Source organism: Phasianus colchicus, chromosome 27 (genome assembly GCF_987193195.1).
Source record: "Phasianus colchicus chromosome 27, bPhaCol1.hap1.1, whole genome shotgun sequence".
Lineage (NCBI taxonomy): Eukaryota > Metazoa > Chordata > Aves > Galliformes > Phasianidae > Phasianus > Phasianus colchicus.
In genome coordinates this window covers 3,163,489-3,187,485 of record NC_143462.1, presented here as the reverse complement: position 1 = coordinate 3,187,485, position 23,997 = coordinate 3,163,489, and the positions used below count along the sequence as shown (strand labels likewise).

Sequence of the window (23,997 nt, the reverse complement as noted above, 5' to 3'; positions counted from 1 at the left end):
TAGTGGCAGATTTTTCTCCCCTTCAGAATCCAACACCCCTCCCTTTGGAACCCCTCGTCCTGCAGGGCTGGAGTTCACTGGCTTTGCTGCAGCTCTGCTGTCCCTGGGCTGCCAGACTTCCCTGACCAACAGCCTGCTTAATGCCACGTTTATTGTGCCTGCTATTTGATGCAATTTAAATCCTTATGTCAATACTGCAGCCCACACAGTCTTGCTGATGCTGAGTTGTTATATATGCTTGCTGCACTGTGACAGTATTATATAAAAAGCTTGGTATTATTAATTACACTTCTTTATTTTTTTTTTTTGTATGTTTACATTACAAGCAAATGACAGATCAACAGAGAGCTTCTTGCAATATACATGGGGGAGGGAGGGGGAAAATATGCCAAAGAAATGTCTTTAAAGGGGTCTTTTTGCATTTTTATATAAATAGAATGTTTCTAGCAGATATGTTTTGTTTAATATATTAAAGATTTGCAAATCTGCCAAATGTACTGTTATTTCCCACAGACTCTGCATTCAAACACAACAGCCCGTTAGGCAGACAGAGGTCACTGCCTCACAGTGTCCAAATTAAACAGCCAGCAGTGCTGTGCTCATACACCCCAGTGGTTTCCCAGCACCTGTCCAGCCGATGCTGGGGCAGCTGAAACCATTCTTCACACCTGTACTTCTATTTATTTCCAATTAAAATGACTCATTGTGGTCCAGAACATGAAAGAAGCCATCATCCATTCCCCACCCCACCCCATTTCCTCGGATGACTGTCCTTGCAGCACTCAATATCTCTTTAACCATCAGGATTTATGCTTTTGGTTCCAGAGTCTCTGGTGCTCCGGTGCTGCTATTCCAGTGATGCTCATCTTTACTGCCACACTTTGGCCCTCCTAAATGCCCTGATCTCCTCTGGGCCCCTCAGGTACTGCTCTATTTCACTGTCAGAGATGGGATCATCTCCAGTGACAGCAGCATCCGAAGCACTCAAGGCTGCAGTGCGCAGTCTCTTCCTTGGATGGAGGAGGCAGGGTGGCAGTAAGGGCCTCCGGCTGCCCACAGCCTTCTGCTTCCCTTCCGAGGGACAGCCCTTGTCTGGTGCTGTCCCTTCTGCTGCCAGAGGATTGCTGGAGGAGTCCTCAGCCTGGGCTGCCCTCTGCTGCTCCTCCACATCTGCTGCACAGAAGGCATTTTTCAGCAGGAAGATTCGGTGCTGCAGCAGATCCCCAATGTATTTGACCACTGTCTTCTTGTCCAAGTTAAGCACCTTTAGCCAAGCGAGCTCAGCTGCCATCCTCAGGAGGATGTCATAAAGCTCCTTCAGCCTCAGGCGTGCTGGGGGGGGCAGGTCGACGCCTGCTGCCTTGCAGAACTGTGTGAACGTGCAGGTGAGGCGGGCGGAGGGCTGCAGTGACTGCCAGGACAGGAAGGCTGCAGCTGTGACAATGGGGATGGGGTGCCGGCCTGTCACCAGCCACGTCTCACTGGCCAGCTCCACCACCTGCGTGGTCCGGGCAAGCATTGTCTCTTTGTCCTCCACAAACAGGACAGGGATGTCCTCTGTGTGCTGGAACAGGCGGAAACTGAAAGAGGAGAAAACCTACTGTTAGCACCAGGAAAAGCATCAGGACCTGGCTACAGCAACACGGCTCAGACTGTGAGGGATTTCTGCCCTCAGCCTCCAGTATTTGCTGATACTCCACCACAGTGGCAGCCACTGCTGCAGTCATCCATCTAAATAAACATGGAGAAGGCCACAGTGAGGTCCTAAAGGGCAAACACACCCTGCTCTCAAGCTAAGCTGTAGCTCACCATGCCTAAGTCCCACACTGCCTGCTCTCCAAACAGCTTTCCACAGCAATTGCATCTGGAAGCTTCTGCACAAACTGGTGCTGTACACAGAGCACCATGGGCACGATGAATGGTTCCTGTTACCTGTTAAGGTGTGTCTTCACCAGATCTGAAAGGCTCAGCGCCGGCACTGAGATCCTGAGCTCCTTCTGAAGGCTCAGGTAGACGCTGGTGACCAATTCCTGCTTTGCATAGAGGAGGGAGCAAATCGTTCCCAGTGTCAGCGGCCAGTTGTGCTGCCGACAGGTTGCCAGCACGCAGCAGCCCACCAGGAGCTCCTTCTTCTCCAGGCTGACCAGGCGGAAGGAGGGGTGCTGCAGTGCTCTCTGGAAATAAGAGACGGCCGTTCCCTCAAACACCGACGGGAGCCGAAGAACCTTACAGAGATCCTGGACCCGTCTGATCCCTGAAAAAAGACACTGCTATTAAGGATCAGCAGAACTAACTCCTTCCTTCATGTTCTACTGTCAGCTCCCAAAGGCTTTTACAATTTCAGAGATGCATTAGAATTACAGCAAAGCAGAAGTGATCTGAGGGATGGAACACTGCCCTGTGAGGACAGGCAGAGCACGGGCACTGTGCAGCTGGGAAAGGAAGGGCTCCAGGCAGACCTGAGAGCAGCCCAAGGGGCTGTAAGGAAGAAGGGGACAGACCCTTCCGCAGAGCCTGCTATAACAGGACAAGGGGGACGATTTCAAACTGAAAGATTTAGGCTGGATATAAAGGAGGAGCTGTTTGCAATAAGGGTGGCATTGGACGTCCAGAGAAACACAGCCCAGGTCGGGATGTTTGCCCTTACCTCGCTGCTCGCAGCGGTTCAACTGCTCCTTCTGCCCAGTGCTCTGCGAATAGGCCACCTCTGAAACAAACAGCAGCAGTCAGTCAGCACCAGGCGCACCATGGCTGTGCAGAGAATCATAGAATCATAGAATCACAAGGTTGGAAACGACCTGCAAGATCATCGAGTCCAACCGCCCTCCCCTCACCACTGCTACCACAAGCACCAAACCAGATCTCGCAGCTCCTCATCCTCATCCAGCTCCTCATCCATCTTGAAAGCTGCCAGGGACGGCGACTCCACCACCTCCCTGTGCAGCCATTGCAGTGCCTGAGAGAACAAGTTCTTCCTTAAGTCTAACCTAAATCTCCTCTGCTACAACTTGCGGCCATTTCCCCGGCTCCTGTTTGTTGCCTGGAGAAGAGGCCAAACCCCTCCTCACCACAGCCTCCCTTCAGGAAGCTGTAGGGTGCCATGAGGTCTCCCCTGAGCCTCCTCTTCTCCAGACTAAACAATCCCAGCTCTCTCAGCCGCTCCTTATAAGACTTGTGCTCCAGACCCCTCACCAGTTTCGTTGCCCTTCTCTGGACACGTTTCAGTACCTCAATGTCTTTCCTGTGGTGAGGGGCCCAAAACTGAACACAGCACTCGAGGTGCGGCCTCACCAGAGCTGAGTACAGGAGATGATGACCTCCCTGCTCCTGCTGGCCACACTATTTCTAATGCAGGCCAGGATGGCGCTGGCCCTCTTGGCCACCTGGGCACACTGCTGGCTCATGTTCAGCCGAGCATCAACCAACACCCCCAGGTCCCTTTCCTCTTCACAGTCATCCAGCCACTCAGCCCCAAGCCTACAGCACTGCATGGGGCCCGCGGCACAGCCCTCACCTCGCAGCTGCCCCTCGTCGCTGTAGGTGGTGGTCAGCAGCCCCTCGGCCAGCACGCAGCCGCACGCGGCGCACACCAACTGCTGCTGCGCGTAGTGCGCGTCCTCCAGCAGCGCAGCGGAGCCGCACTCGGGGCAGCAGCCGCGCGCCGCCATGGGGACCCGCGCGGGGGGCGCACCGCTCTCAGCCAATCACAGCGCCGCACGGTGCGACGCGCGTCACGGTCCGGGCGGAACGCCGCTCCCGAGCTCTGAGTTCCGGCTCCGCGCGTTCCGCCCCTCCGCCGCTGAGCAGCGCCTTCCTCGCGGATCTCCGCGGAACTGCGGCTGATTTTGCTCCCGGCCGAGGACCTTTTGCACATTTTCAGCTCGCAGAAACTCTCGGTTCCGTGATGAGCTCGCCCGGCTGGTTTCCCCACCCCGTCAGATGTTTACATGACGGGCAGATGGCAGGGATGAATGCAGCACAAAGGAGCTACAGGGCGAGGAGGTTCGGCCGTGGAGTTCAGCACGAGGAGCAGCAGAGCTCTGCCTGCAGCAGCACAGGCTGTGGGTTCAGGCTGTGGGTCACTGTTGAGCAACTGCTGCCTTTTTCACCTGTTCTCAGTAGGCACAGCGTGCTTCAAAGTCCCCTCTGCCCCACAGCTGCCAGGCTGGAAGGAGACAGAACATACCCAGCATCCCACAACTTCCATTAGGAGATGTTAGCCAGAAATCAGGTGACTCTGACCATCACAAACAGAGCTGCACTCAGACACCCATTGCCTCTCCCTCTGATAGAGGAAAAAAAACACAGCGATGAGGACATTGGAATTAAGGTAATTTTATTGTAGTGTTCCACAAACCCAAAGGGGGTTTAAAAACAGTACCTGCACTAAAAGCAGACCCCAGAAACAGGGAAAAATACATATAGGTCCTTCAGTAATCAAACAAGAAAATGCACTCGATTCTTAGGTCCCTTAAAATCAAGGTAAGCACCCCTTACACCAAAGAAAGGCTTTAAATAGTATTGCTGACCAAAGATGGAGGTATGAAGTTTGTGCCACGTTTCCACAGCTGCAGAATGGAAGTGTGGCTCATGCAGGAGCGCTGTCTGCAGCAGCACCTGTCACCACAGGAGAAAACCCACAATGCAAAGGCCATACACCTCAATGGGCAAAGTGGTACCTGGCAAAGGACAGTACAAGTTTTAAGGCTTTGTCTCTAAGGAGACTCATAAGCATACACTGCCATTTTGTTTGTGTGCAGAACCTCGAAAAGCACAAAGGAATGCACAAAACCCACTGTAAAAGCTTCATGAAATCCAGACTGCAAGAGCACCATGCACAGCATCACAGAGCATAGCAGAAAGACACAGCAGTGCCCTCACTGCTAAAGTCAGAACCATAAAAGCACTTCAGGCCTTCCTCAGCCTGCGTCCAGTGATGACTACCAACAGCAGCATCTGTGATTTGCAACTGTTACGTTGTTCAAAGGCACTACTGGTTTTTCTGACTCTCTAAACCAGAAAAATCAGAAAGCTGTGGAATAAAGGCTAGAAGACAAGTTTATCCATGAGGTATTGGGAACCATTTCTTTCCAGAGATCCACGGGGGGGAAGCAAAGCACTCCTCGATCCTGCTGCTATTTCAAGGCACGAGGAGCAGCATCCATTCCCAGCAATGCTAAGCAGTGTCACCCAAAGCACTCTGGAGCTGAAGGTACTGCTCAGAACTTCTGCATCTCAGAGCCATCTTTCACAGAAGAGGGTACAGAAAAGTACCACCTCAAGTCTTCAGAGGCTCTTAAAGACACTTAAAGCAAAAGGTTTTCTTTGATTTGAACTTCTGATGCAGGAGAGCTGTCAGGAGAGCTTTGATTGCCAGGGCAGATTTCAGCAGTCCGCCCAATTACAGTAAGAAAATGTGATTAACAGCATGCTTTGAGTTTTCCAATCAACGTATACATCTCTAGGATAATATATTAACTACTTTTCACTACAAAAATACAGTATTTAGTTGAGAACTCTCCAGTAATTTTCAGTGTTTTATGAAAATAGTAAGATTATTGCTAAGAGGTTAATAATCAATCCCTCAATAAAGTGCTTTGCTGTAGGAAAACTGTTAGAAACTCCTTTCAGGCTACGTCAGGAGTGACCTAATTAATAGATTACTTCAACCACAGAAGGTAGGAGCACTCACTGTGTTCCTCTGCTACACACACATTTGGTATTCCAGCTTTCTTTCAAGGCATACACAAACTCTGATAAACTTAAGAGTTGCAAAGAAATCTGGTTTGTTTGACCTTTGATGAGAGATCACCACAAGAAAAACAGAGGCATGTTTAACTCTCAGTGGAGAAAGCCTGCTGTAGTGGCTGCTTTACAGCCCTGTGCTGCTATTCTCTGTCTGAGGCGATGGTGAGAAGCATTTGTCTCTACTGAGCTGCAAAGAAGCCACAAATTAAGGAATATTTGATTGTCTTGCAAAGCCAGCAGCAGGAAATTTTCATTTCTTTCTGAGCTCAAGTCACAAAGAACACAACTGGATCTGAGTGCTGATATTCTGACTGCTCCCATCCCAGGGTGAGAGTGGAATTTGGTTCCTTTTGTACACTGAACACAAAAAAAGAGATGAGTTTTAAGCCTGATTTTGAAGGCTGCTCCAGAGTAAGCTCCAAAATTCAAGGCATTTACATGTAATAAACTGCAATGGTATGACACCAAAACTGTCACAGAACTTTCATACAAGAGCCACAGGCCATGCATGTGTACAGAGAAATCCACACCAATCCAGGACTACTGAGCAGAATTCAGATGTTTGTACCTTTGTCTTCCCTGTTCAAACAACCTTCAAATCAGGAATTTAAGTCCAGTGGAGAAGAGCTTCCAACACAACGTACCATCAGCCCAAATCCATTGCTACTCCTTTTTCCCATGGTAGACAAATATCCCACAACATCCATATTTAAAACCCTGTAAGCCTTCCCCCCTTGGAGAACTGCTTTGCTTATATTGTGTCATTAATTTTGCTTTGCTTCTTCCTTTCCAATCTGAGGTTTAACTTGCACTCAGGGCATTAATTACTTTTAAAATGCAGCCCACACAGCTCTGTTCTGAAGCATTCATTTTTTGGACTCCTCCAGTGTAGTTGTCAAAAGATAAAAGTAAAAATCAAATCCTCAAGCTCTACTGTATGAGATTTTATATTGCACCACAACTTCAGATGCAGACAGATGAGTAACTGATCTATCAAAGCTGCTAAAAAACAACAATGAAAAATCTTCATCAAAGGATCAGCAGTGCTTTGCTGGCAAGGAAAACACACAAAACAACAACAAACCCTTCATCCTTCCTATTGCAATCAGACTTTGGATTAAATGCCTGAACAAATCTTCCCAAATAATGGAAAAAGGCCAAAAAATAAATATGGTAAATGACTCTACTTCTAAGCTCCATGTACAAGAGCTGATGTAAGCATTACTCCAACTGCTGATGGCTGCTCAAGCCAGAAAAAGAAAAGAGCTCATTGTCTGCAGGCAGCACAGCAGTACCACCTATTTCATGTTGTCTCCTTATTAATCAAACTCTGTTGGCAGGAACTCAGCCCTTTGTTTGACGTCCAGAGAGCTCCTACATCTTTCCAGCTTTTCTGTTTCCAGAAGTTGAAACACGAAGAATGTTTGGGGTCTCTTCCATGACTCTGACAAGCAAGTTATCGATGTAGTCTTCAAGCTCACGCACCTGGAGATCCTTCTTGGTGATTGTATCCCTCTGTTTCAGGACCAGCTGGATCAGCTCATCATGTGTGAGCTGAGCATAAGCATAGGCAGGATCCGAAGGATTGTATTTCTGCAAAAGAAAGGCAGGGTCATCTCACACAAGGGCACTGCAGACAAGAACTGAATGCTCTCTGGGAGATGGTTTGGAGTTCAGGCAGCAAGGAACTGCTTTACACGTCCATCTGCCAACACAAAGCTGCTTTTCAGAAGTATTACCATGCTTCCCACCTTTGTAGAGGTACATCCAATCTAAATGGCATCTTGGAATGCTGCTCATTAAAACTTTATGACTGCACAGACCTGAAATATGCTGAAGACCTGGGAGGTCAAATTCAGGTTGAATTTGACCCCACAAACTCTCACGTAGGCCTTAGGCATTTCACTCTTCTTTAGATTACCACCACAAACACACAGCACAACACACACTGAAAACTCTGCCTTTAACTCTTAAACTCAACAAATATTTCAATGTGATAGTTTATACCATTTAAATAAAACTTTCTTCTTTTCCACTTGTCCCAGAAGGAGGGCACTGCAGGATTAGCTTTAGAGGTCTCTCAAGACCAAGATTATCAAAAAAATAACCCACTCATTAAATCTGAGTGGTTATACAAGCTGCAAAGCGACGCTTTTAGGAAGCAGAGGATATTAATACAACACATTACAAGGCAGCAGCCACCCCAGGATACCTTTTCCCTATCTTTAAGATCCACAAACTTACTTCAGGGCAAAAAGAAGCTTTGCAGACTAATCACGTTTGCATATCAACAGTGACTAATTTGTCCAATCTTTCCTGCTGATCCAAGTTATGCAGCTCCTGCATGTCACAAGCAGGACCAGGCACCAGGGCAGCACAGCAGTGTCACTCAGCTGCAGCTCTGAATGTTCCTGCTCACCTCTGGGCAGTCAGGCAGCAGCCTTCCATCCCCTCCACTCAGAAACCCCTGCACAGACAGGAAGCTCTGATGCTATTATTGATGAGTTGCAAGAAAATAATAAAGAATGCCCCCACCTCCGAGGAAGGGCAAAAGGAAATAGCACATTCCCCATGGTCTGAGCACAAGCACAGTTCTTCTCATGGGATACACAACAGGAGACACGATCCTAAGCAATGTATGGGAGTTGAGTTTGAAGTGCTTCTCTCCACCCTACCTTCATGTTCATCTCAAGCAGCTTCTCATTCATAGTGCTGATGACGTTCAGGTCTTTGCTTTGGGACTTATTTGCTGTGGTATTCATTGGCTTCACAGGATGAAGTCTGTAACATTACAGAAGGCTCGTGTCATTCAAGCAGTACACATGATACTGGCACTACATCTTCAGAGTGAAAACAAATACAGTGAAAAATTGGGGGAAATTCCTACTCTGCGCTCCCTCCCACTCCAGAGATAAAAGATTCTACTTTGGGAAGATAAGGCATCTCTGCCTCAGCTACAGGCTTCTCAAAGTGCACTCCAGTTCTTTCTACTGTCTTTACTGACTTAAGGCATTGGAGATAAAGAAGCAGTAACAAGGGAAATATATCCCAAACAATGTCCCAAAGGAAAAGCAAGGTCAGTCCACAGGAGAAGGCAGTAATACCAGCAGTTATTCCCATCTTCTGTGCACCAGTGTATGAGTTCTTAATGAAAGTATATTTGTGGTTCTTGCAAAATACCAAATGCTTCTGCTATCCTGGGACATACAGGTAGTGCAATTTATCTGATGTGATTTTGTGCCATAAAAAGTCAAGAGGCGTTTTCTTTTATTGCTCAGGATTCATAGTGCTGGTTCTAACAGAGCAAGAAAAGGCAAAGCTCATATCAAAGGCAATGCTAACATCAAGGGCAAGGCTCTCAGCACTGAGGTACCTTCAATGCAGTTCCCATGTTCTCTCACCTGTGCTTAGGAGACATGGTTTCACCACTCTGTTGAGTTTGGTTAGGGTACGTTTCAGAGGGTGAAACCCATGCCTGAAGAAGCTTCTTCTTGCCAGAATTTCCTGCTTTATCTGCGAAGCCCTCTGCTGTTGGCTTTTTCGGAGACTCTGCTCTCTGACTTGGGGAGTCAGAGGAGAGGGAGAGAGAGGAGGAGCAAGGCTGGGAAGAACACGACAGGGAAGAAGAGGAAACAGAAGGCTCAAAGAAGTCACACTCTGCACACTCCCCAGCACCAGCACTTATTACTTGTTTCTCAAAATGACTGTGCTCACTGGAATGAGACGTCATACCTGAGTCAGGTGTCTGCTTGCTGACTCCATGGCCGTGCCCTCCTGCAGGCACAGCACTTCCTCCTCCTGCAGACAGAGTTACTCTACCTGCAGCAGAGCTATCACAGCCCTCCTGGTTCTCATGCAAAGGCATTCTACCTACAGACTCTGAAACGTTCTGATCACCTGCAGCAACATCATGGTTTTCCTGACAGTCATCCTGCAGCTCATCATCAGAGCCTGCCTCAGGAATAGCAGGAAGGGCAGCCAGTCTCACGCTGTGATCTCCAGTAACTGAAAGGGCAGACTTCAGATTTGGAAGAGAATCAAACAAATCCTCGTCCCCTTCCTTTTTCACACATCTGCTACTACTGAGCTTTCCTGGTGGAATGAGGGCTGTCACTGAGCCATTCTGGGGGAGGCACCCACAAGCACTGGGGGCTTTCTCATTCTGTAAAGCAAGGCCACATGCAGAGTCCTCACCCTCCCCTGAAGGCCCAACACTTAATTCATCAGCCTGAGAAACTGGGGGGCATTTCTGCATTAAAGACAGCCGTGGTGCAGGCTGTGGTGTGACAGCCCCCTCCCTGCCAGCTCTCTCTGCAGCAGCCTCCCAAGGAGGCTGTGTGTGGGCTGGGTTCACAGATCCCACTGGAGATGGAGGAGCTTCCTGAGGCTCTGATGTGGGTGAATGCTCCTCCCTCCTCTTTTCACTCCACACCTCCTGCTTGTCTTTGAGCTTACTCTCAGAGGAAGGTGACTGTTCAGCACTGTTCTCTGTGAAGAGCACTAACTTGCTTGTATTTAAAGAAGGGCCCACCTGCACCTGTACAGAATCACACTGACTCTTTGGAGCCACACCAGGGTTGACAGAAAGAGTGCCAGGAGAGTTTGCTACAGCATTTACATTACAAGTTGAAGCCACACTCAAAGAGCTCTCTGAAGCAGTGACAGCAGAGTAGCTCAGATCAGCAGAAAGTCCTGCTGAGGAATTGTCTCCATCACCAGGAAGGCCAACAGGGGAAGAAGCAGTGACAGCTGTGAGACCTGGTGCATCCACTCCCCATCCAGTCTTGGATATAAATGGGTTATTGCCATTAAAACGACCACCAGAATGGAGAGAAGGTGCAGGCAGAGGAGACATGGAAACACGTGCATCAGAGCCTTCAGGACCCCGGCCCCATTCAGAAGCAAAAGGATTATTGCCACTATGAGAAACCTGCCCTTTGGGAGCAGAGGCTGCAAGGTGAAGGGATGAAGGGATGGCAACGTGGTCAGAACCCAGGGTTGGGGACTCCCTACCCCAGCTGGGATTAAAGGGGTTCTTGCCACTTAAAAGCTCTGCAGTGAAAGGAGAAGGAAGAGATGCAGAAGTAACGCCCTCAGAGTCATCTGGTACTTTCTGTCCTATTTTAGAAACAAAAGGATTGTTGTCACTACTGATGTGGTGCACAGACAGATAAGCAGGAAGGGAATCAGGTGCAAGAATAGGAAGAGTGGCTTTGGTTTCATCCTCTGAAGACACGCCCAGTCTGCAAAAGGGACAAAAAACTTGCATGTCACCTGTGGATGCAACACGAGGCAGCAACAGACAAGCTTCAGCACCAGACTGAACCACTGCCTGACAATGGAGATAAATTACACAGCAAGAGAGCCAGGAGCCTAACAGACTCCAGTTTAAATGCTCCTCACATCACCTGATTGATGTCAAAATGCTTCTGCTGCCATCTGCATACTCAGACTACTGCCACACCTGCTTTTTAAGCACTACCTCAACTTCTGCATCCCAAGCACTTTCATTAGTAAGACACTTCATGTGCAAGATGTTTAAACAGGAAGAAGCATTGAAAACAGAGAGTTAGAGGCAGGCAAAACATAGCCTTATTAGTAAGACAAGTGTATTTACACACATATATATATATATAGACAGATACATATATATATGAAATCACACACAACCAGACATATGAAGGAGCAGAATTTCCGAAAAAGCCTTGAGTTCAAATGCCACAGATGTACTTGCTGTTGCTGTGAACAATGTCAGAAGCAGAAGGGCTCCGAGGTTAACTCTTTTGAAGACCACAGCAAATAACAGAAGGGAGAAGCAGAGATGTTAGAACTGATATTTCAGCCCTTGGATATGTTCCAAGGCACGCAGCTCTGACAGAAGAATGTTAGTTTCTGCAAAAAGAGCCAGCAAGAAACTTACCCCAGAATCTGAAAAGATGCTTGCGCTCAGAGAACTGCTATTTTGGCATCACTTACAGGCAATATCCCTATATCAATCTATTATTCATATTGAAAAATTTAAAAAAATAATTGTGAGCAAGCCCTCAGGAACCCCCCTCCCCCTGAGAGGCACGCTGCTGCTGCGTGCAGCACATCAAGCTCAGAAGTGCTGGTCTGTGGTAGGAAGCACCCTAACTAAACCTACAACCATTGTGGGTCACTATTTATGTCAGCAAATGCACTGACCTGGGTTTGACAGCTTTGGTCTTTGCTGGTGCAGCTGCTTTTTCAGGTTTTTCCTCAAAAGGGTTGAGCGGTTGCTTATTTGTGAAGACTTCTGGCTGACTGTCTTTTGAAGGATTTCCTCTGCTCAGATCTGTTAGAGGTTCAAGATATTTGGCCTCCTGTTCACTTTTCTCTTCTGTAGCTTTGTTTTCTTCTTCCTTCTGAGTTCTGTCTGGAATACTTTCAGCATCACTGTTTTTTGCTGCTTCCTTCTTCCCCGTGACCAGGGAAAGCAAGGCAGATTTTTTCTGGTCCGTTTTTTTGGTCTCTTTGGTAACCTCAACACTCACAGGAATGTTGGTTTCCACATATCCCTCACTGCTCAGCAATTTGTATGATGGCAAAGACATAGCTTTAAAGGTCTCCAAGGATGCAGACCCAGACAAAGCGTTGCTGGGAGACGTTCTTTCCACCTCCTCAGGTCCTTTAGTAGACCTGGAAGAGAGGTTCTCTTCTGAAGCAGAGACTTGCTTCTTCCTGAAGTTGCGAGGAGAGGGAGAAGAAGCTGGAGTGCTGTCCTTCAGGGTGTTTTCTTCCATATAAACGTGGCTGCCATTGATACACAAACTGGATTTGGAAACTGGATCGTTTTTAGATTTAAGGCCACTAAATAAAGAGAGCCCTTCTTTCTTGGTGTTGCCAGCAGCTGGTTGGTTTAGCTGCCTGCTGTCCAAAGTTGCTGCTTTACGATGTTTGAATACAGAAGGAGAGGACTTCTCATCTAGAGGAATTTCAAAGGTTTCTGGAAAAAATAAATGGGGAGAAATTCAAGATTTCTCTGAAGCTTGCTATTAACACTCATTAACTGATCACAGCAACAACTTGAGTGTGACTAGACTGGCCATGTCCACATCCTCTGGGTCCCTCAGTGCTGTCAGCCCTCTGCACACAGCTTTCCAGCACCTACAACCACCAGATACCCACTATGGAACCACACCACTGCAGGTTAGGCTCATGGCTGCTAAGCCAGCCCAAGATAAGCTTAGCTGAGAATGTCTGTACCTGCAGACATTCCAGATCAGGCTGGATGTGGCTCTGAGCACCCTGATGAAACTGTGGTGTCCCTGTTCATTGCAGGGTAGTTGGACCACACTTTAAAGGTCCCTTCCAACTCAAACACCTCTATGATTTCATGACTCTGAGCACAGCCCCATGAATGGTGCATACTCACGTTCTGAGGTTGGAGAGGTCTCCGAATCCTCATCATCATCCCACTGTGGCTGGAAATCAGTGGGCCTGAGCCTGACCCTGGCAGCCACGGGCTGAGGTGTGGGCAGCACCGACATGGACTGGGAGAGGGAAGTTTTCTGCAGGCCAGGTTTGGAAAACAGCGTTTTGAATTTGGATTTCTTCTTTTCCTTCTCAGATGCTTCATCTTCGCTATCAGCTGGGGAGTGTGTTGTGTTGGGCACGATGGCTGAGGCTGTGTCAGAGAGCCCACTGCTCCGCTTCCCCTTCAGCTTGTCCTTGAGTTTGCCAAATGGAGAGCGGGCTTTGTCCTTCATGGACAAATCAAACATGCTGGCAGTCAAGTTGCTCCTCATGAACTGGATGTCCACTTCGATCTCTCCTCTCTCCTTTTCCTTTTTCCCTGGTTTGGAGCGCAGTTTGTACCACCTGCAAAAACAATGAGATTTGTATTCTAAACAAGCTCCCCAGACACACCAATAACTTAACACGGGGTGCTGATGTTAGAAGAATGCAAAAAGCCTACAGTGCAGAAAAAAAGCAAAACCTTTAATCTTACGACGACGTCACCATCGTATGATCCCAGAAACCACGGGAAAACACTTCTTACTGTGAGGAGAAAGTTGTTAGTGAGATTTGTCTTTGTGCTTGGGTTTACAAACAACACATGGAATTCACCTCGGTCAGCTCTGCCACTTTTTTCCTGTACTTTCCTCAGACTTCCTGAAATTCACAGATTAAGGCTTTGAAGTGAGTGCAAAGGGAGCTGCTGACACTGTACCAGAAAGGTTACGCATGCCTCCCACACCCTCATACCTTTCATTCCAGCTCCTTTTCAGCAGTTATGGTAATGCTTCTTAAGCTAAAGAACCCCTAATCAACACAGCAAGATCCAAAACAAGCGTTACAGAACGTCTGGGACTTCCACTCAGCTCTGTGAGAGAGCAACTGGGTCAAACCATGAGATTTGCTACAGGCAGAGCCTTATTCCCTTCTGAAACATGACACAGAATGGGAACCAAGCTGCAAACCCAGCACCTGCCTGCACTGCACTGCTCAATTCCAGCTCCATACGTCCCCCTCAATGACATTCAAAGCACGGTAGTGCCAGAGAAGGGAGGTTATCAGTGCTGCATGCCAGTGTATTTGTTTATTTTGTGTCTATTGAGAGAGCTGCAGACGTCCTCCCTCCACTGAGTTGATAGAAAGGACGCCTGGAAAACATTGACATTGCCTCCACTGGGCAGAACTCCATCGAGTTCACACTTCAGTACTTCATGGAAGCAATGGAGGAGAATAAGAAAAAGCAATTTGCTTTGAAGAACAAAAGAAAGCAGAAGAGAACAAGCGAAGGCTGTGGGAAGCTTCCCTGGGCAACCCTCCATGCTTGATCCCAGCAAAATACAGGGCAGACTTTGTTCTGCATCATGTAGTTTCTAGGAGCTACCTGTATTGCATAGGCAAATTTTAGCTGCAAACAATCAGCACTGTCAGCCACTCTGAAACACAAGCAGTGGCTCTGGCCAGCACCCAGCTCACAGCACAGGGCTCAGCAGCAGCCCCTGATGCTCTATGCCATCACAACATCTACGTGATGATGGAAGGAACAGGCTCCAAACAGGAAAGCAAGAGCAAATCAATGCTAATGATGGGGAACACCATCAGTTTTCCCAGGAGCACCAAAGTAGTACTTTTCCATGATTCTCCCTTGGTCTCAACACAAAGAAAGGAGCCCATGCCAACTCGCTGGCTGTAAGCATGAGGCTCTGCATGTAAACACATTATAGCCTGACACAGCCTCTAATGACAGCTATGTGCTAATTAGGACTTCACAAGCTTTGTTAACAAACACGACCCAGACCTGGCACTGACCAAACCGGTGTGAACAGCACAGGAGGAAGGTGACTCAGTGCTGTCTCAAACCACATCACAAAGTGCTGGTGCTGCCCCAAGCTCCAGGAACCACCCCAGGGCTTTCAGGGCACCGCACAGCTGTGTATGTCCAAAGGTGTAAGTATGACACAGAGCTGCACAGCCCATTAAAGGAGACACCTTCCTGCTCAAAGCCTTACAGCCAGCAGTGACATGAGCCCATATAACACCGAATTATCTGCTCTTACATGCGATTAAGCTCTGCTAAGCATTCATTAAGACAAATCCATGAGTGCTGGCAGCACTGTGCTTTCATTCCCTGCCTGAACTAAGTTTCAACTGAGACAAGAGAGGTTTAGGTTGGATATCAGGAGGAAGTTTTTCACTCAGAGGGTGGTGACGCACTGGAACAGGTTGCCCAAGGAGGTTGTGGATGCTCCATCCTTGGAGGCATTCAGGCTGGATGTGGCTCTGGGCAGCCTGGTCTGCTGGTTGGTGACCCTGCACATAGCAGGGGGTTGGAACAAGATGCACATTATGGTCCTTTTCAACCCTATGATTCTATCATAGAACCACCAAGGTTGGAAAAGATCTCCAAGATCATCCACTCCAACCATCCACCTATTACCAATAGGTATCACTAAACCATGTCCCTCAACACAGAATCCAAACGTTCCTTGAACACCTGCAGGGTAGGTGACTCCACCACCTCCCTGGGCAGCCCATTCCAGTGCCTGACCACTCTTTCAGAGAAGCAGAATTTCCTAACGTCCAGCCTAAATCTCCCCTGGTGCAGCTTGAAGCCATTCCCTCTGATTCAATCACCAGTTACACGAGAGAAGAGGCCGACCCCCAGCTCACTACAACCTCCCTTCAGGTAGTTATAGAGAGCAATATGGTCTCCCCTGAGCCTCCTCTTCTCCAGACTGAACAACCCCAGCTCCTTCAGCCACTCCTCACAAGTCCTCCAGACCCCTCACCAGCTTTGTTGCCCTTCTTTGAACCCGCTCCAGGGCCTCAATGTCTTTCTTGCAGTGAGGAACCCAAAACTGGACACAGTACTCAAGGTGCGGCCTCACCAGAGCAGAGCACAGGGGGACAATCACTTCCCTGTTCCTGCTGGCAACACCGTTCCTGATGCAAGCCCATGAACAACGTGCTGCCAACACACAGAGCTCCTCCAGATAACTTCATCGCTCTCAGCGTGACTTGCTGGCTCTCACATGTAAATATTTAAAGAGGAAAGCTGAGCACAGCCCCGAAGCCTCATTCCAATCACCAGCAGTGCCACAGCAGCAGGGCTCAGAGCCCCATTGACCTCCATATTGTCAGGTCCCACTGCAGCTCCACGGGATGGATGCCTGTGTTCCCTCAGGTGCTCTCAGCAGCCCCCTCAGCTCCCCCCAAAGGACCCCCAGAACCACTCAAATCCCTCCAAGAGCCCCTCGAGAGCCTTCATAGAATCACAGAATGGCCAGGGTTGGAAGGGACCTCAAGGATCATGAAGCTCCAACCCCCTGCCACACGCAGGGCCACCAACCTCCACATTTCACAGCAGCCCAGGCTGCCCAGGGCCCCATCCAACCTGGCCTTGAACACCTCCAGGGGTGGACGGGGCATCCACAACCTCTCTGGGCAGCTGTTCCAGCACCTCACCGCTCTCATAGCAAACAACTTCCCCCTGACATCCAACCTCAATCTCCCCTTCCTCAACTTCAAACCATTTCCCCTTGTCCTGCTGTTATCTACCCTTTCCAAGAGTTGATTCCCCTCCTGTTTGTAGGCTCCCTTTAGGTCCTGAAGGCTGCAATGATTCACCCCGCAGCCTTCTTTTCTCCAGGCTGAACAAGCCCAGCTCCCTCAGCCTGTCTTTGTAGCCCCCTGCTCATCTTTGTGGCTCCTCTGGACCCTCTCCAACAGCTCTGTGTCTTCCTCGTACTGGGGGCTCCAGACCTGGACGCAGTGCTGCAGATGGGGCCTCATAAGAGCAGAGTAGATGGGGACAATCACATCCCTGTCCCTGCTGGCCACCCTTCTTCTGATGGAGCCCATTTGCTTTCCAAGCTGCAATCACACCCCGCTGGCTCACGTTCAGCTTTTCATCCATCAGGACCCCCAGGTCCTTCTGTGCAGGGCTGCTCTCAAGGGCCGCTCCTTCCAATCCGCACAGACGCCTGGGATTCCTCCAGCCCAACTGCCAAACCTCGCACTTTGCCGCGCTGAGATTCACCTTCCAAGCCCACTGAGGTCCCTCTGAACGACACCCCATCGCGTCAACCGCACCGCTCAGCTCGGCGCCATCACCAAACCCTCTGAGGTTCCCCCCAACGACCCCCACCTCGCCGGTCCCTCCGTCCCCTCACCTGCAATGCCGCCGCCCTCCGTCCTCCCTCAACGCCGCCAGATCGACTTCGGCGCGGCCCAGGAACTTATCGAGGCCGACGAGCGCTCGGTGCAACACGGTGAGGCGCAGAGCCGCCGGTCGAGGCGGCGGCGGCAGTTCGAACGTCGCCTCTTCCCTCCACACCGGCTGCCCCTGACACCGCTCCGCCACCGACGTGGAGAACTTGTCGCGGCCCAACGCCATCACGGCGTAAGCGTCGCTGCCGCCGTGCCCGTCGGTCGCTTTGGAGCGCAGCCCCCGCGCTTGCAGCACCGTCACCTGCACGTGGGTGGGCACCCAGCGCGGGGCCGCCGCCGCCGCCGCCATGGCGGGCGGTGCGGAGCGACGAGGAGCCGGAAACTCCCGACGCGGTGTCACGTGATCTTCAGGCGTGACCTCGCGAGATGTGAGCGGGGTTTGGAGAAAAGGGGCGTGGCTTACGGTTGGTGGGCGGGGCCTGGGGGTGCGGTGGGTGGGGCTTGTGAGTGCAGGTGTGTGTGCGTGTGTGTGCGTGTGTGTGCATGTGTGTGCATATAGAGGTGTGTGCGTGCATATAAAGGTGTGTGTGCGTGCAGGTGTGTGCATACAGGTGCGTGTGTTTGTGTGCAGGTGTGTGGGTGCATATGCGTGTGTGCACACAGGTGTGTGCACGCAGGTGTGTGCATGCAGGTGTGCGTGTTTGCAGGTGTCTGTGCGTGTGCATGTGTGCAGGTGTGTGTATGCAGGTATGTGCATACAGGTGTGTGCGTGCAGGTGTGTGAGTGCAGGTGTGTGCATGTGTGTGCATATAAAGGAGTGTGTGTGCATATAAAAGTGTGTGTGTGCATATAAAGGTGTGCGTGCAGGTGTGTGCATGCAGGTGTGTGGGTGCAGGTGTGTGTGTATGTGTGTGTGCGTGCAGGGGCATGCAGGTGTGTGTGTGCAGGTGTGCGTGTTTGCAGATGTCTGTATGTGTGCAGGTGTGCATGTGCAGGTGTGTGCATACAGGTGTGTATGTATGTGCAGGTGTGTATGTGTGTGTGCCAGTGTGTGCATGTGTGCAGGTGTGTGTATGCAGGTGTGTGCGTGTGCAAGTGTGTGTGTGCAGTTGTGTGTGTTTGTGTGCAGGTGTGTGTGCATACAGGTGTGTGTGCAGATGTATTTGTGTGCAGGTGTGTGCATACAGGTGTTGTGCAGATGTGTGTGGGTGCAGGTGTATTTGTGTGCAAGTGTGTGTGCATGCAGGTGTTTGTGTATATGCAGGCGTGTGTGCAAGTGTGTCTGTGTGTGTGCAGGTGTGCAGGTGTGCAGGTGTGTGCATACAGATGTGTGTGCATAGGTGTGCAGGTGTGTGCGTGCAGGTGTGTTTGTGTGCAGGTCTGTTTGTGTGCAGGTGTGTGCATAGAGATGTGTGTGCAGGTGTGTTTGTGTGCATGTGCACAACTGTATGTGTGCAGATGTGTGCATACAGCGGTGTGCATATTCACAGGTGAGTGTGAGCAGCTGTGAGTGTGCAGGTGTTTGTGTGCAAGTGTGTCCAAGTGTGTGTGCACAGCTGCTTGCATGCATGCAGATGTGTGCAAACCTGTGCGTGTGCAGGTGAGTGTGTACAGGTGTGTGCATACAGGTGTGTATATGCATACAGGTGTGTGTGCAGGTCTTTGTCTATGTGCAGATGTGTGCATACAGATGTGTGCATGTGTGCAGGTGTGGACTGGTGTGTGCAGGTCTGTGCACAGATGTGTGTGCATACAGATGTGTTTGTAAAGTGTTGCACGTGTCTGCACAGGCATGTGCCCATACAGGTACATGTGTGTGTGCATATAGGGGTGTGTGTATAGGTGTGTCCATACAGGTATATGCCTGTGCACAGGTGTACACAGGAACATTTCCAACCCCTTCTTCATCCACCCCTGCCCCCAGGAGTGCCTCTTCCTCCTCCTCTTCCTCCTCCTCCACCCCCAGGGGCACAGAACCCACCTGGGCTGTGAGCCCCACACTGATCCCCCCCACCATCCCCACTGCCTGTTTTACCCCCAGATTCAGCCTCCAGGCTGCACATGGGTTGCCCCACCTGTGCCCACACTTCTGCCCTTTCTTCTGGGCCATGGCTGAGCACAGCCCCTCCAGCAATTGGAATTAAGTATGAAAACAGCAATTCCGGAGCTGTGTCCCTGCCTTGGAGAGCAGAGCCCATCAGCTATAAATAGCCAGCTCCATTAGGTACACAATGTGCAATCACAGGCAGTGCAAATTGAGGCTCAAGCCCACAGCAAATTGCACCCAGGCAGTGGCCAAATGAGCCGGGGAAGGGTCAGCACATCTTCTGCTGTTCACAGCTGCCTGGAATGAGGACAGCTCCAGGGGTGTGGGTCATGGGGACACAGAGCTGCAGGGGCACCTGACAGCACCTTTTGGTACCTAATGGGGCTGGAAGGAAGATGGGGACGAATGCCTCAGCAGAGTCTACTGCAACAGGACAAAGGGAAATGGTTTCAAGCTAAAAGAGATTTAGGCTGAGTATAAAAAGCTGTTTAAAGGATGGGGAGGCGCTGGCACAAGTCATCCAGAGAGGTGCAACCTTGAGACTTTCAAGGTCAGGCAGGATGGGGCTCTGAGCATCTGATGGAGCTGCGGGCACCGCAATTCATGGCAGGGGAGTTGGATCAGATGGCCTCCCTTCCAGCTCAAATGACCCTATGACTCCATGAGTCCACAATTCCTGAGCACAGCTCCATGCACGCGGGGCACACGCTGCTGATACACACAGAGACCCACCAGGTGTGACCACCTCATGAAAAATTCCATTCTCAACCCCCAATCATGGATTTAATGAAAGTCTTACTATTAAATTAACACGACAGGCAGCTAACTACAGCCCAACCGAACACCGCTTGGCTTTCCCAGGGCTTTATTTCATTCATTCAGGACAACGACACCCCAGTGCTGGCGCCAAGCTCAGAGCACAGCAGCAGCACAGTGGCTGGCTGGGAGGATTCGTGGCTCACAGGAGAACATCTTGCGCAGCTCCCCACGGAAGCGGTCGTGCAGCCAGGCGTAGAGGAAAGGATTGCAGCAGGCGGAGCTCATAGCAAACCAGTGGCACAGCAGCTGGATGAGCAGGAAGTAGTGCTTGTCGATCAGGTCGATGTCGATGTCACGGATGATGTTGAAGACGTGGATGGGCAGCCAGCACACCCCAAAAGCAGCCACCACCAGCACGATGAGACGGAAAATCTTCCTCTTCCTCAGGCGGTCGGACTGAGCCTGGCTTTGTGTGGGATGCCCAGGCACCACTCGGTTACGCAGCTTCACAGAGATGCAGAGGTAAGACAGGGAGACAGCAGACAGAGGCAGGATGTAGGTGACAATCAGCGTGCTGTAGGCATAGGCCAGGCGTTGCTCCTCCTGCTCCATCCAGAATTCCTCGCAGATGGCAAAACCCTGCTGCTGGAACTCCACGTGGTACGTGTGAGCCACAGCAGGGGCCACCAGGGCGCAGGATAGCAACCAGATGGCTCCCACTACATAGATGCAGCTGGTGAGCGACAGGCGTTTCTTCAGGGGGTGCACGGTGGCATAGTACCTGTGGGAGAGAGCACCCCATAACCCCCTGAAAGTGTGGGGATGGAGGGTTAGGGCGCGTTTCCCACCCCAGACCATCATCATGGCAACGCTGGGATTTCGCGTGGCTTCTTCCCATTCTGTCCTGCATAACAGCTGTGCTTCATTGAGGGAGAGACTGAACACTCTGCCTGTGGTCAGGGCACAGCCACACTGCAGCATCCCCTGCACCAGAGCTGGGCATGGGCTGGGAGTGCACAGAGCTGCAGCCAGGGTGTGTCACAGCCAAAGGGGTTGGGATGGAACCACACGAGATGAAGCTCAGCAATGATTCATGGTGGATGCCCCTGTAGTAGGAACAGCTCAAATTTCTGCTTCCACCCCCAAAAAGCAGCTTTGGTGAAGAGCAAAAGAATGGGGCAAGCACATGCAAGTGATACCTCAACCCACCAGCACAGCTCCACGGAGTTTTCTCAGCTATTCCACCTCATCCTCCCTTGGTTCTGCCTTCCCCCTTTGCTACAGGGCTCTCTCCCCCAATATCAGCTGTTTGGGCTCTGCCTGGCTTGTGCAGCTTCTCTGATGAAGCCATGTATTTATGGAAACACAATTTTTATATATTTCCCTCCCCACACACGCTACCATCAGGTCCTGCCTGTGTCCATTTCAGAAAGCACAAGCACTCTCCATCCAGGTGACAGAACGCAACGTAATTTTGATGAAAATTGGTGCAGCAAAGGATGAAAACCCAGGAGGAAAATCTCTCTGCTCTGAGGTGGAGGAAAAAGGCTGTGCTGGGACACTGCTGGAGCCCATCCCTGCTGTGCTCATGATAGAGCTGGCAGCATGGGAACATTGTGGACCCAGGCATCAGCTCCCTTGGCACAGTCACCACCACTGACTTGGGCACAATGAAGCTGCTGGGACAGCACAGCCTCCTATTTTGGGTCAATGGAACTTTTATTCAGGGGCAAATCTGCACATTTCTAAACCACAGGCATCACCAGAGAAGGCAACAGCCAGCCTGAGCTCAGAGCAGGGGCACTGCTGCAGTGACAAAGCCTCTGGATGCCCACACCCAGGAAAACTACACGCAGTCTGGTTGCACCACGCAGTGGGCAATGCTAACAGCACCAGAAGTGCTACAGCTGGGAGCATGAACCCATCAAACAGCAGTTCTTCTGTAGCACCTGTGCAGCAGAAGCGCTGGGATTTTCCTTTTCCAGCTCTGTGCCAAGCACTGAGCACCCTGAGCTGCACCACTAAGCAGCATCAGCCCCATCCTGCCCATGGTGCCACCCCCAAGTCCCCTTACCTATCAACTGCGATGGCCGTGAGCGTGAACACAGAGACATAGACTGTCATGGGCTGCATCAGGAACACAAAGTAGCACAGGAACTTCCCAAAAATCCATCCCTGGGGGTTGAAGGCGTATGCCAGGGTGAAGGGCACACAGGTGGCACACATCAACATGTCCGAAAAGGCCAGGTTCCCAATGAAGAAATTGGTGACGTTGTGCATCTTCTTGCTCTTGCAGATGACGTAGAGCAGCAGGTAGTTGCCAAAGATGCCGACCAGGACCACCAGGACATAGCAGGGGATGATGAGGGGTTTGAAGGACTGGATGAGCTGCACCCCAGTGAACTGTGTGCTGCCGTTGGGGCGGCTCTGCAGGGCCAGCCCAGAGGTGCTGGCATTGGCACCATCACCACCGAGCTCCATGGCTTCTTTGGGGTGGCTGTGGGATATCCCAGGAACCCAAAACCCAATGGCTCAGGTGGCTCTGATGGACATGCCCTGAGTCTGGGAGTTCCCTGCTGCAGCCTGCTGGCAAGGGAATGGTGTGCAGGGGGGTCAGAAGAGAGGCGATGCCAGCAAGCAGCCCCGCAGGAGAGGCAGCAGAAAGTGGAACAGCTCCATGGAGGGAAGAGAAAGGAGAAAGAGGAGCTCCGGCCCCAAGCTGGGAGGGATGCACTCACCTCAGCCCGAGCTCAGCAGCAGAACACGGAACGCTCCGGCGGCACCGCAGGAGGGAATCGCAGCTCCGCCAGAAAGGAGCTCCTAATGCTTCTGGAAATCACAAAGGACGTTAATGGGTAAACGAATAAGGATGCTCTGCTACTTTTGCACTGTTGCAGCCCTGCGCGCCTGCACTCTGCTCATCCGTCCCCGTAACGAGATTAGCCAGGCAATCCAAACGTCAGGGCTGGCAGCAGCCGGGCTGCACCGCTCCTCTGCTGCGATCCCAGAGGTTGCACTGAGGTGTCCCCGCTGTCCTCCCCGAAGCCGCGCCGGACTTTCGTTCAATCAGCTGCAAAGGGAGAGAGAGAAGGGGGGGGGGGACAAGGAGGGAATCACCGGCGCCGGCTCTGCCCGTGGGGAGCGCATCCCCAGCACAGCTCCCTCCTTCCCCCCTCCCAAACTGAATCATCTCAAACCACACCGCGGGCAAACTTTAATTTCCTGAGCTATTTCCATACATTGCCTCCCACTCTTCCTCCACACAGAGCTCACTACTCTGATCGTTTCTCCCCGTTCTCAGCTGTCCTTTGGCTCTTGTGTCCGACTTAGTGAAGGAAAACCCACCCCAAAGATTTCAGAAGTCTGTGCTGTGTATTAAACAAACTGCTCAGGGCTTCTATTGGTGTCAGCCCCAACCCTCACCTGCACCCAGTGCCACCCTCACAACGAGGCAGATGGGACCACGACCCTCTGTGCACACCTCACACCAGGGCAGCAGGAAGGTGCACAGCCCAGCACCCCGCTCACTCCTCTTTGGTTCCCCTTTGGTTCCCATGGCACTGAGTGCCATCTATTAGTTACCTGGCAGTTGCCATGGTTATGCCAAAGCCCTCTTTGCGTTGCAGGATGTGGCCATAGGAGGGGTGAAGGCATCGCCAAGCACAGCCCTCCTGTTTCAGAGCACAGCTGCAGCCATGCAAGGAACACACTGCTTTTGCAGCCAGGTCCAGTTGATGGCTCGTGGTTTGTGCAGAGTGACAGTTCTGTCCCCACATGTCTGTGGGGCAGAGAGCTGC

At 50.9% G+C, this 23,997-nt stretch overlaps 3 protein-coding genes across 11 annotated transcripts; all 3 read right to left on the bottom strand.

Moving 5' to 3' along the window:
- Positions 1 to 404: 404 nt before the first annotated feature.
- Positions 405 to 3,702, bottom strand: BRF2 (BRF2 general transcription factor IIIB subunit). Its single transcript, XM_031602218.2, has 4 exons — positions 3,515 to 3,702; positions 2,648 to 2,707; positions 1,933 to 2,254; positions 405 to 1,580 (listed from the first exon to the last, which is right to left on the bottom strand). Exons 1-4 carry the CDS (start codon positions 3,666 to 3,668, stop codon positions 869 to 871), a joined length of 1,248 nt encoding a protein of 415 aa, XP_031458078.2. The 5' UTR covers positions 3,669 to 3,702; the 3' UTR covers positions 405 to 868.
- A 617-nt stretch (positions 3,703 to 4,319) lies between these two features.
- On the bottom strand, positions 4,320 to 17,795 carry RAB11FIP1 (RAB11 family interacting protein 1). Of its 2 annotated transcripts, XM_031602215.2 has the most exons (6): positions 17,397 to 17,795; positions 13,145 to 13,590; positions 11,935 to 12,715; positions 9,150 to 10,991; positions 8,424 to 8,529; positions 4,320 to 7,341 (listed from the first exon to the last, which is right to left on the bottom strand). In XM_031602215.2, the coding sequence occupies exons 1-6, from the start codon at positions 17,741 to 17,743 to the stop codon at positions 7,123 to 7,125; spliced, it is 3,741 nt and encodes a 1,246-aa protein (XP_031458075.2). In that variant the 5' UTR covers positions 17,744 to 17,795; the 3' UTR covers positions 4,320 to 7,122. The 2 variants fall into 2 exon arrangements, with proteins under 2 accessions (XP_031458075.2, XP_031458076.2); XM_031602216.2 differs by lacking the exon at positions 9,150 to 10,991.
- A 2,038-nt stretch (positions 17,796 to 19,833) lies between these two features.
- Positions 19,834 to 23,987, bottom strand: LOC116234538 (prolactin-releasing peptide receptor-like). 8 transcript variants are annotated; one of them, XM_090125633.1, is made up of 5 exons: positions 23,624 to 23,767; positions 23,108 to 23,270; positions 22,939 to 23,029; positions 22,275 to 22,783; positions 19,834 to 20,981 (listed from the first exon to the last, which is right to left on the bottom strand). In XM_090125633.1, the coding sequence occupies exons 4-5, from the start codon at positions 22,679 to 22,681 to the stop codon at positions 20,354 to 20,356; spliced, it is 1,035 nt and encodes a 344-aa protein (XP_089981759.1). In that variant the 5' UTR covers positions 22,682 to 22,783; positions 22,939 to 23,029; positions 23,108 to 23,270; positions 23,624 to 23,767; the 3' UTR covers positions 19,834 to 20,353. The 8 variants fall into 8 exon arrangements, with proteins under 8 accessions (XP_089981759.1, XP_089981762.1, XP_089981757.1 ...); XM_090125636.1 differs by lacking the exon at positions 23,624 to 23,767 and adding an exon at positions 23,783 to 23,987 and having other exon boundaries at positions 22,939 to 23,270; XM_090125631.1 differs by having other exon boundaries at positions 22,275 to 22,786; positions 22,939 to 23,270.
- Positions 23,988 to 23,997: the final 10 nt, after the last annotated feature.

What these genes read in the sequence shown, in the direction of transcription:
- BRF2 (XM_031602218.2), bottom strand. Translation starts at nt 3,668, where the DNA reads ATGGCGGCGCGCGGCTGCTGCCCCGAGTGCGGCTCCGCTGCGCTGCTG. An exon ending in CGACGAGGGGCAGCTGCGAG is followed by an intron (nt 2,708 to 3,514) that starts GTGAGGGCTGTG and finishes TGTTTGTTTCAG; the next exon opens with AGGTGGCCTATTCGCAGAGC. An exon ending in GAACCGCTGCGAGCAGCGAG is followed by an intron (nt 2,255 to 2,647) that starts GTAAGGGCAAAC and finishes GTCTTTTTTCAG; the next exon opens with GGATCAGACGGGTCCAGGAT.
- LOC116234538 (XM_090125636.1), bottom strand. Translation starts at nt 22,681, where the DNA reads ATGGAGCTCGGTGGTGATGGTGCCAATGCCAGCACCTCTGGGCTGGCC. An exon ending in ACGGCCATCGCAGTTGATAG is followed by an intron (nt 20,982 to 22,274) that starts GTAAGGGGACTT and finishes TCTCTCCCACAG; the next exon opens with GTACTATGCCACCGTGCACC.
- RAB11FIP1 (XM_031602215.2), bottom strand. Translation starts at nt 17,743, where the DNA reads ATGGCGGCGGCGGCGGCGGCCCCGCGCTGGGTGCCCACCCACGTGCAG. An exon ending in GGAGGGCGGCGGCATTGCAG is followed by an intron (nt 13,591 to 17,396) that starts GTGAGGGGACGG and finishes TTGTTTTTGCAG; the next exon opens with GTGGTACAAACTGCGCTCCA. An exon ending in ACCATGTCTCCTAAGCACAG is followed by an intron (nt 8,530 to 9,149) that starts GTGAGAGAACAT and finishes GTAATGTTACAG; the next exon opens with ACTTCATCCTGTGAAGCCAA.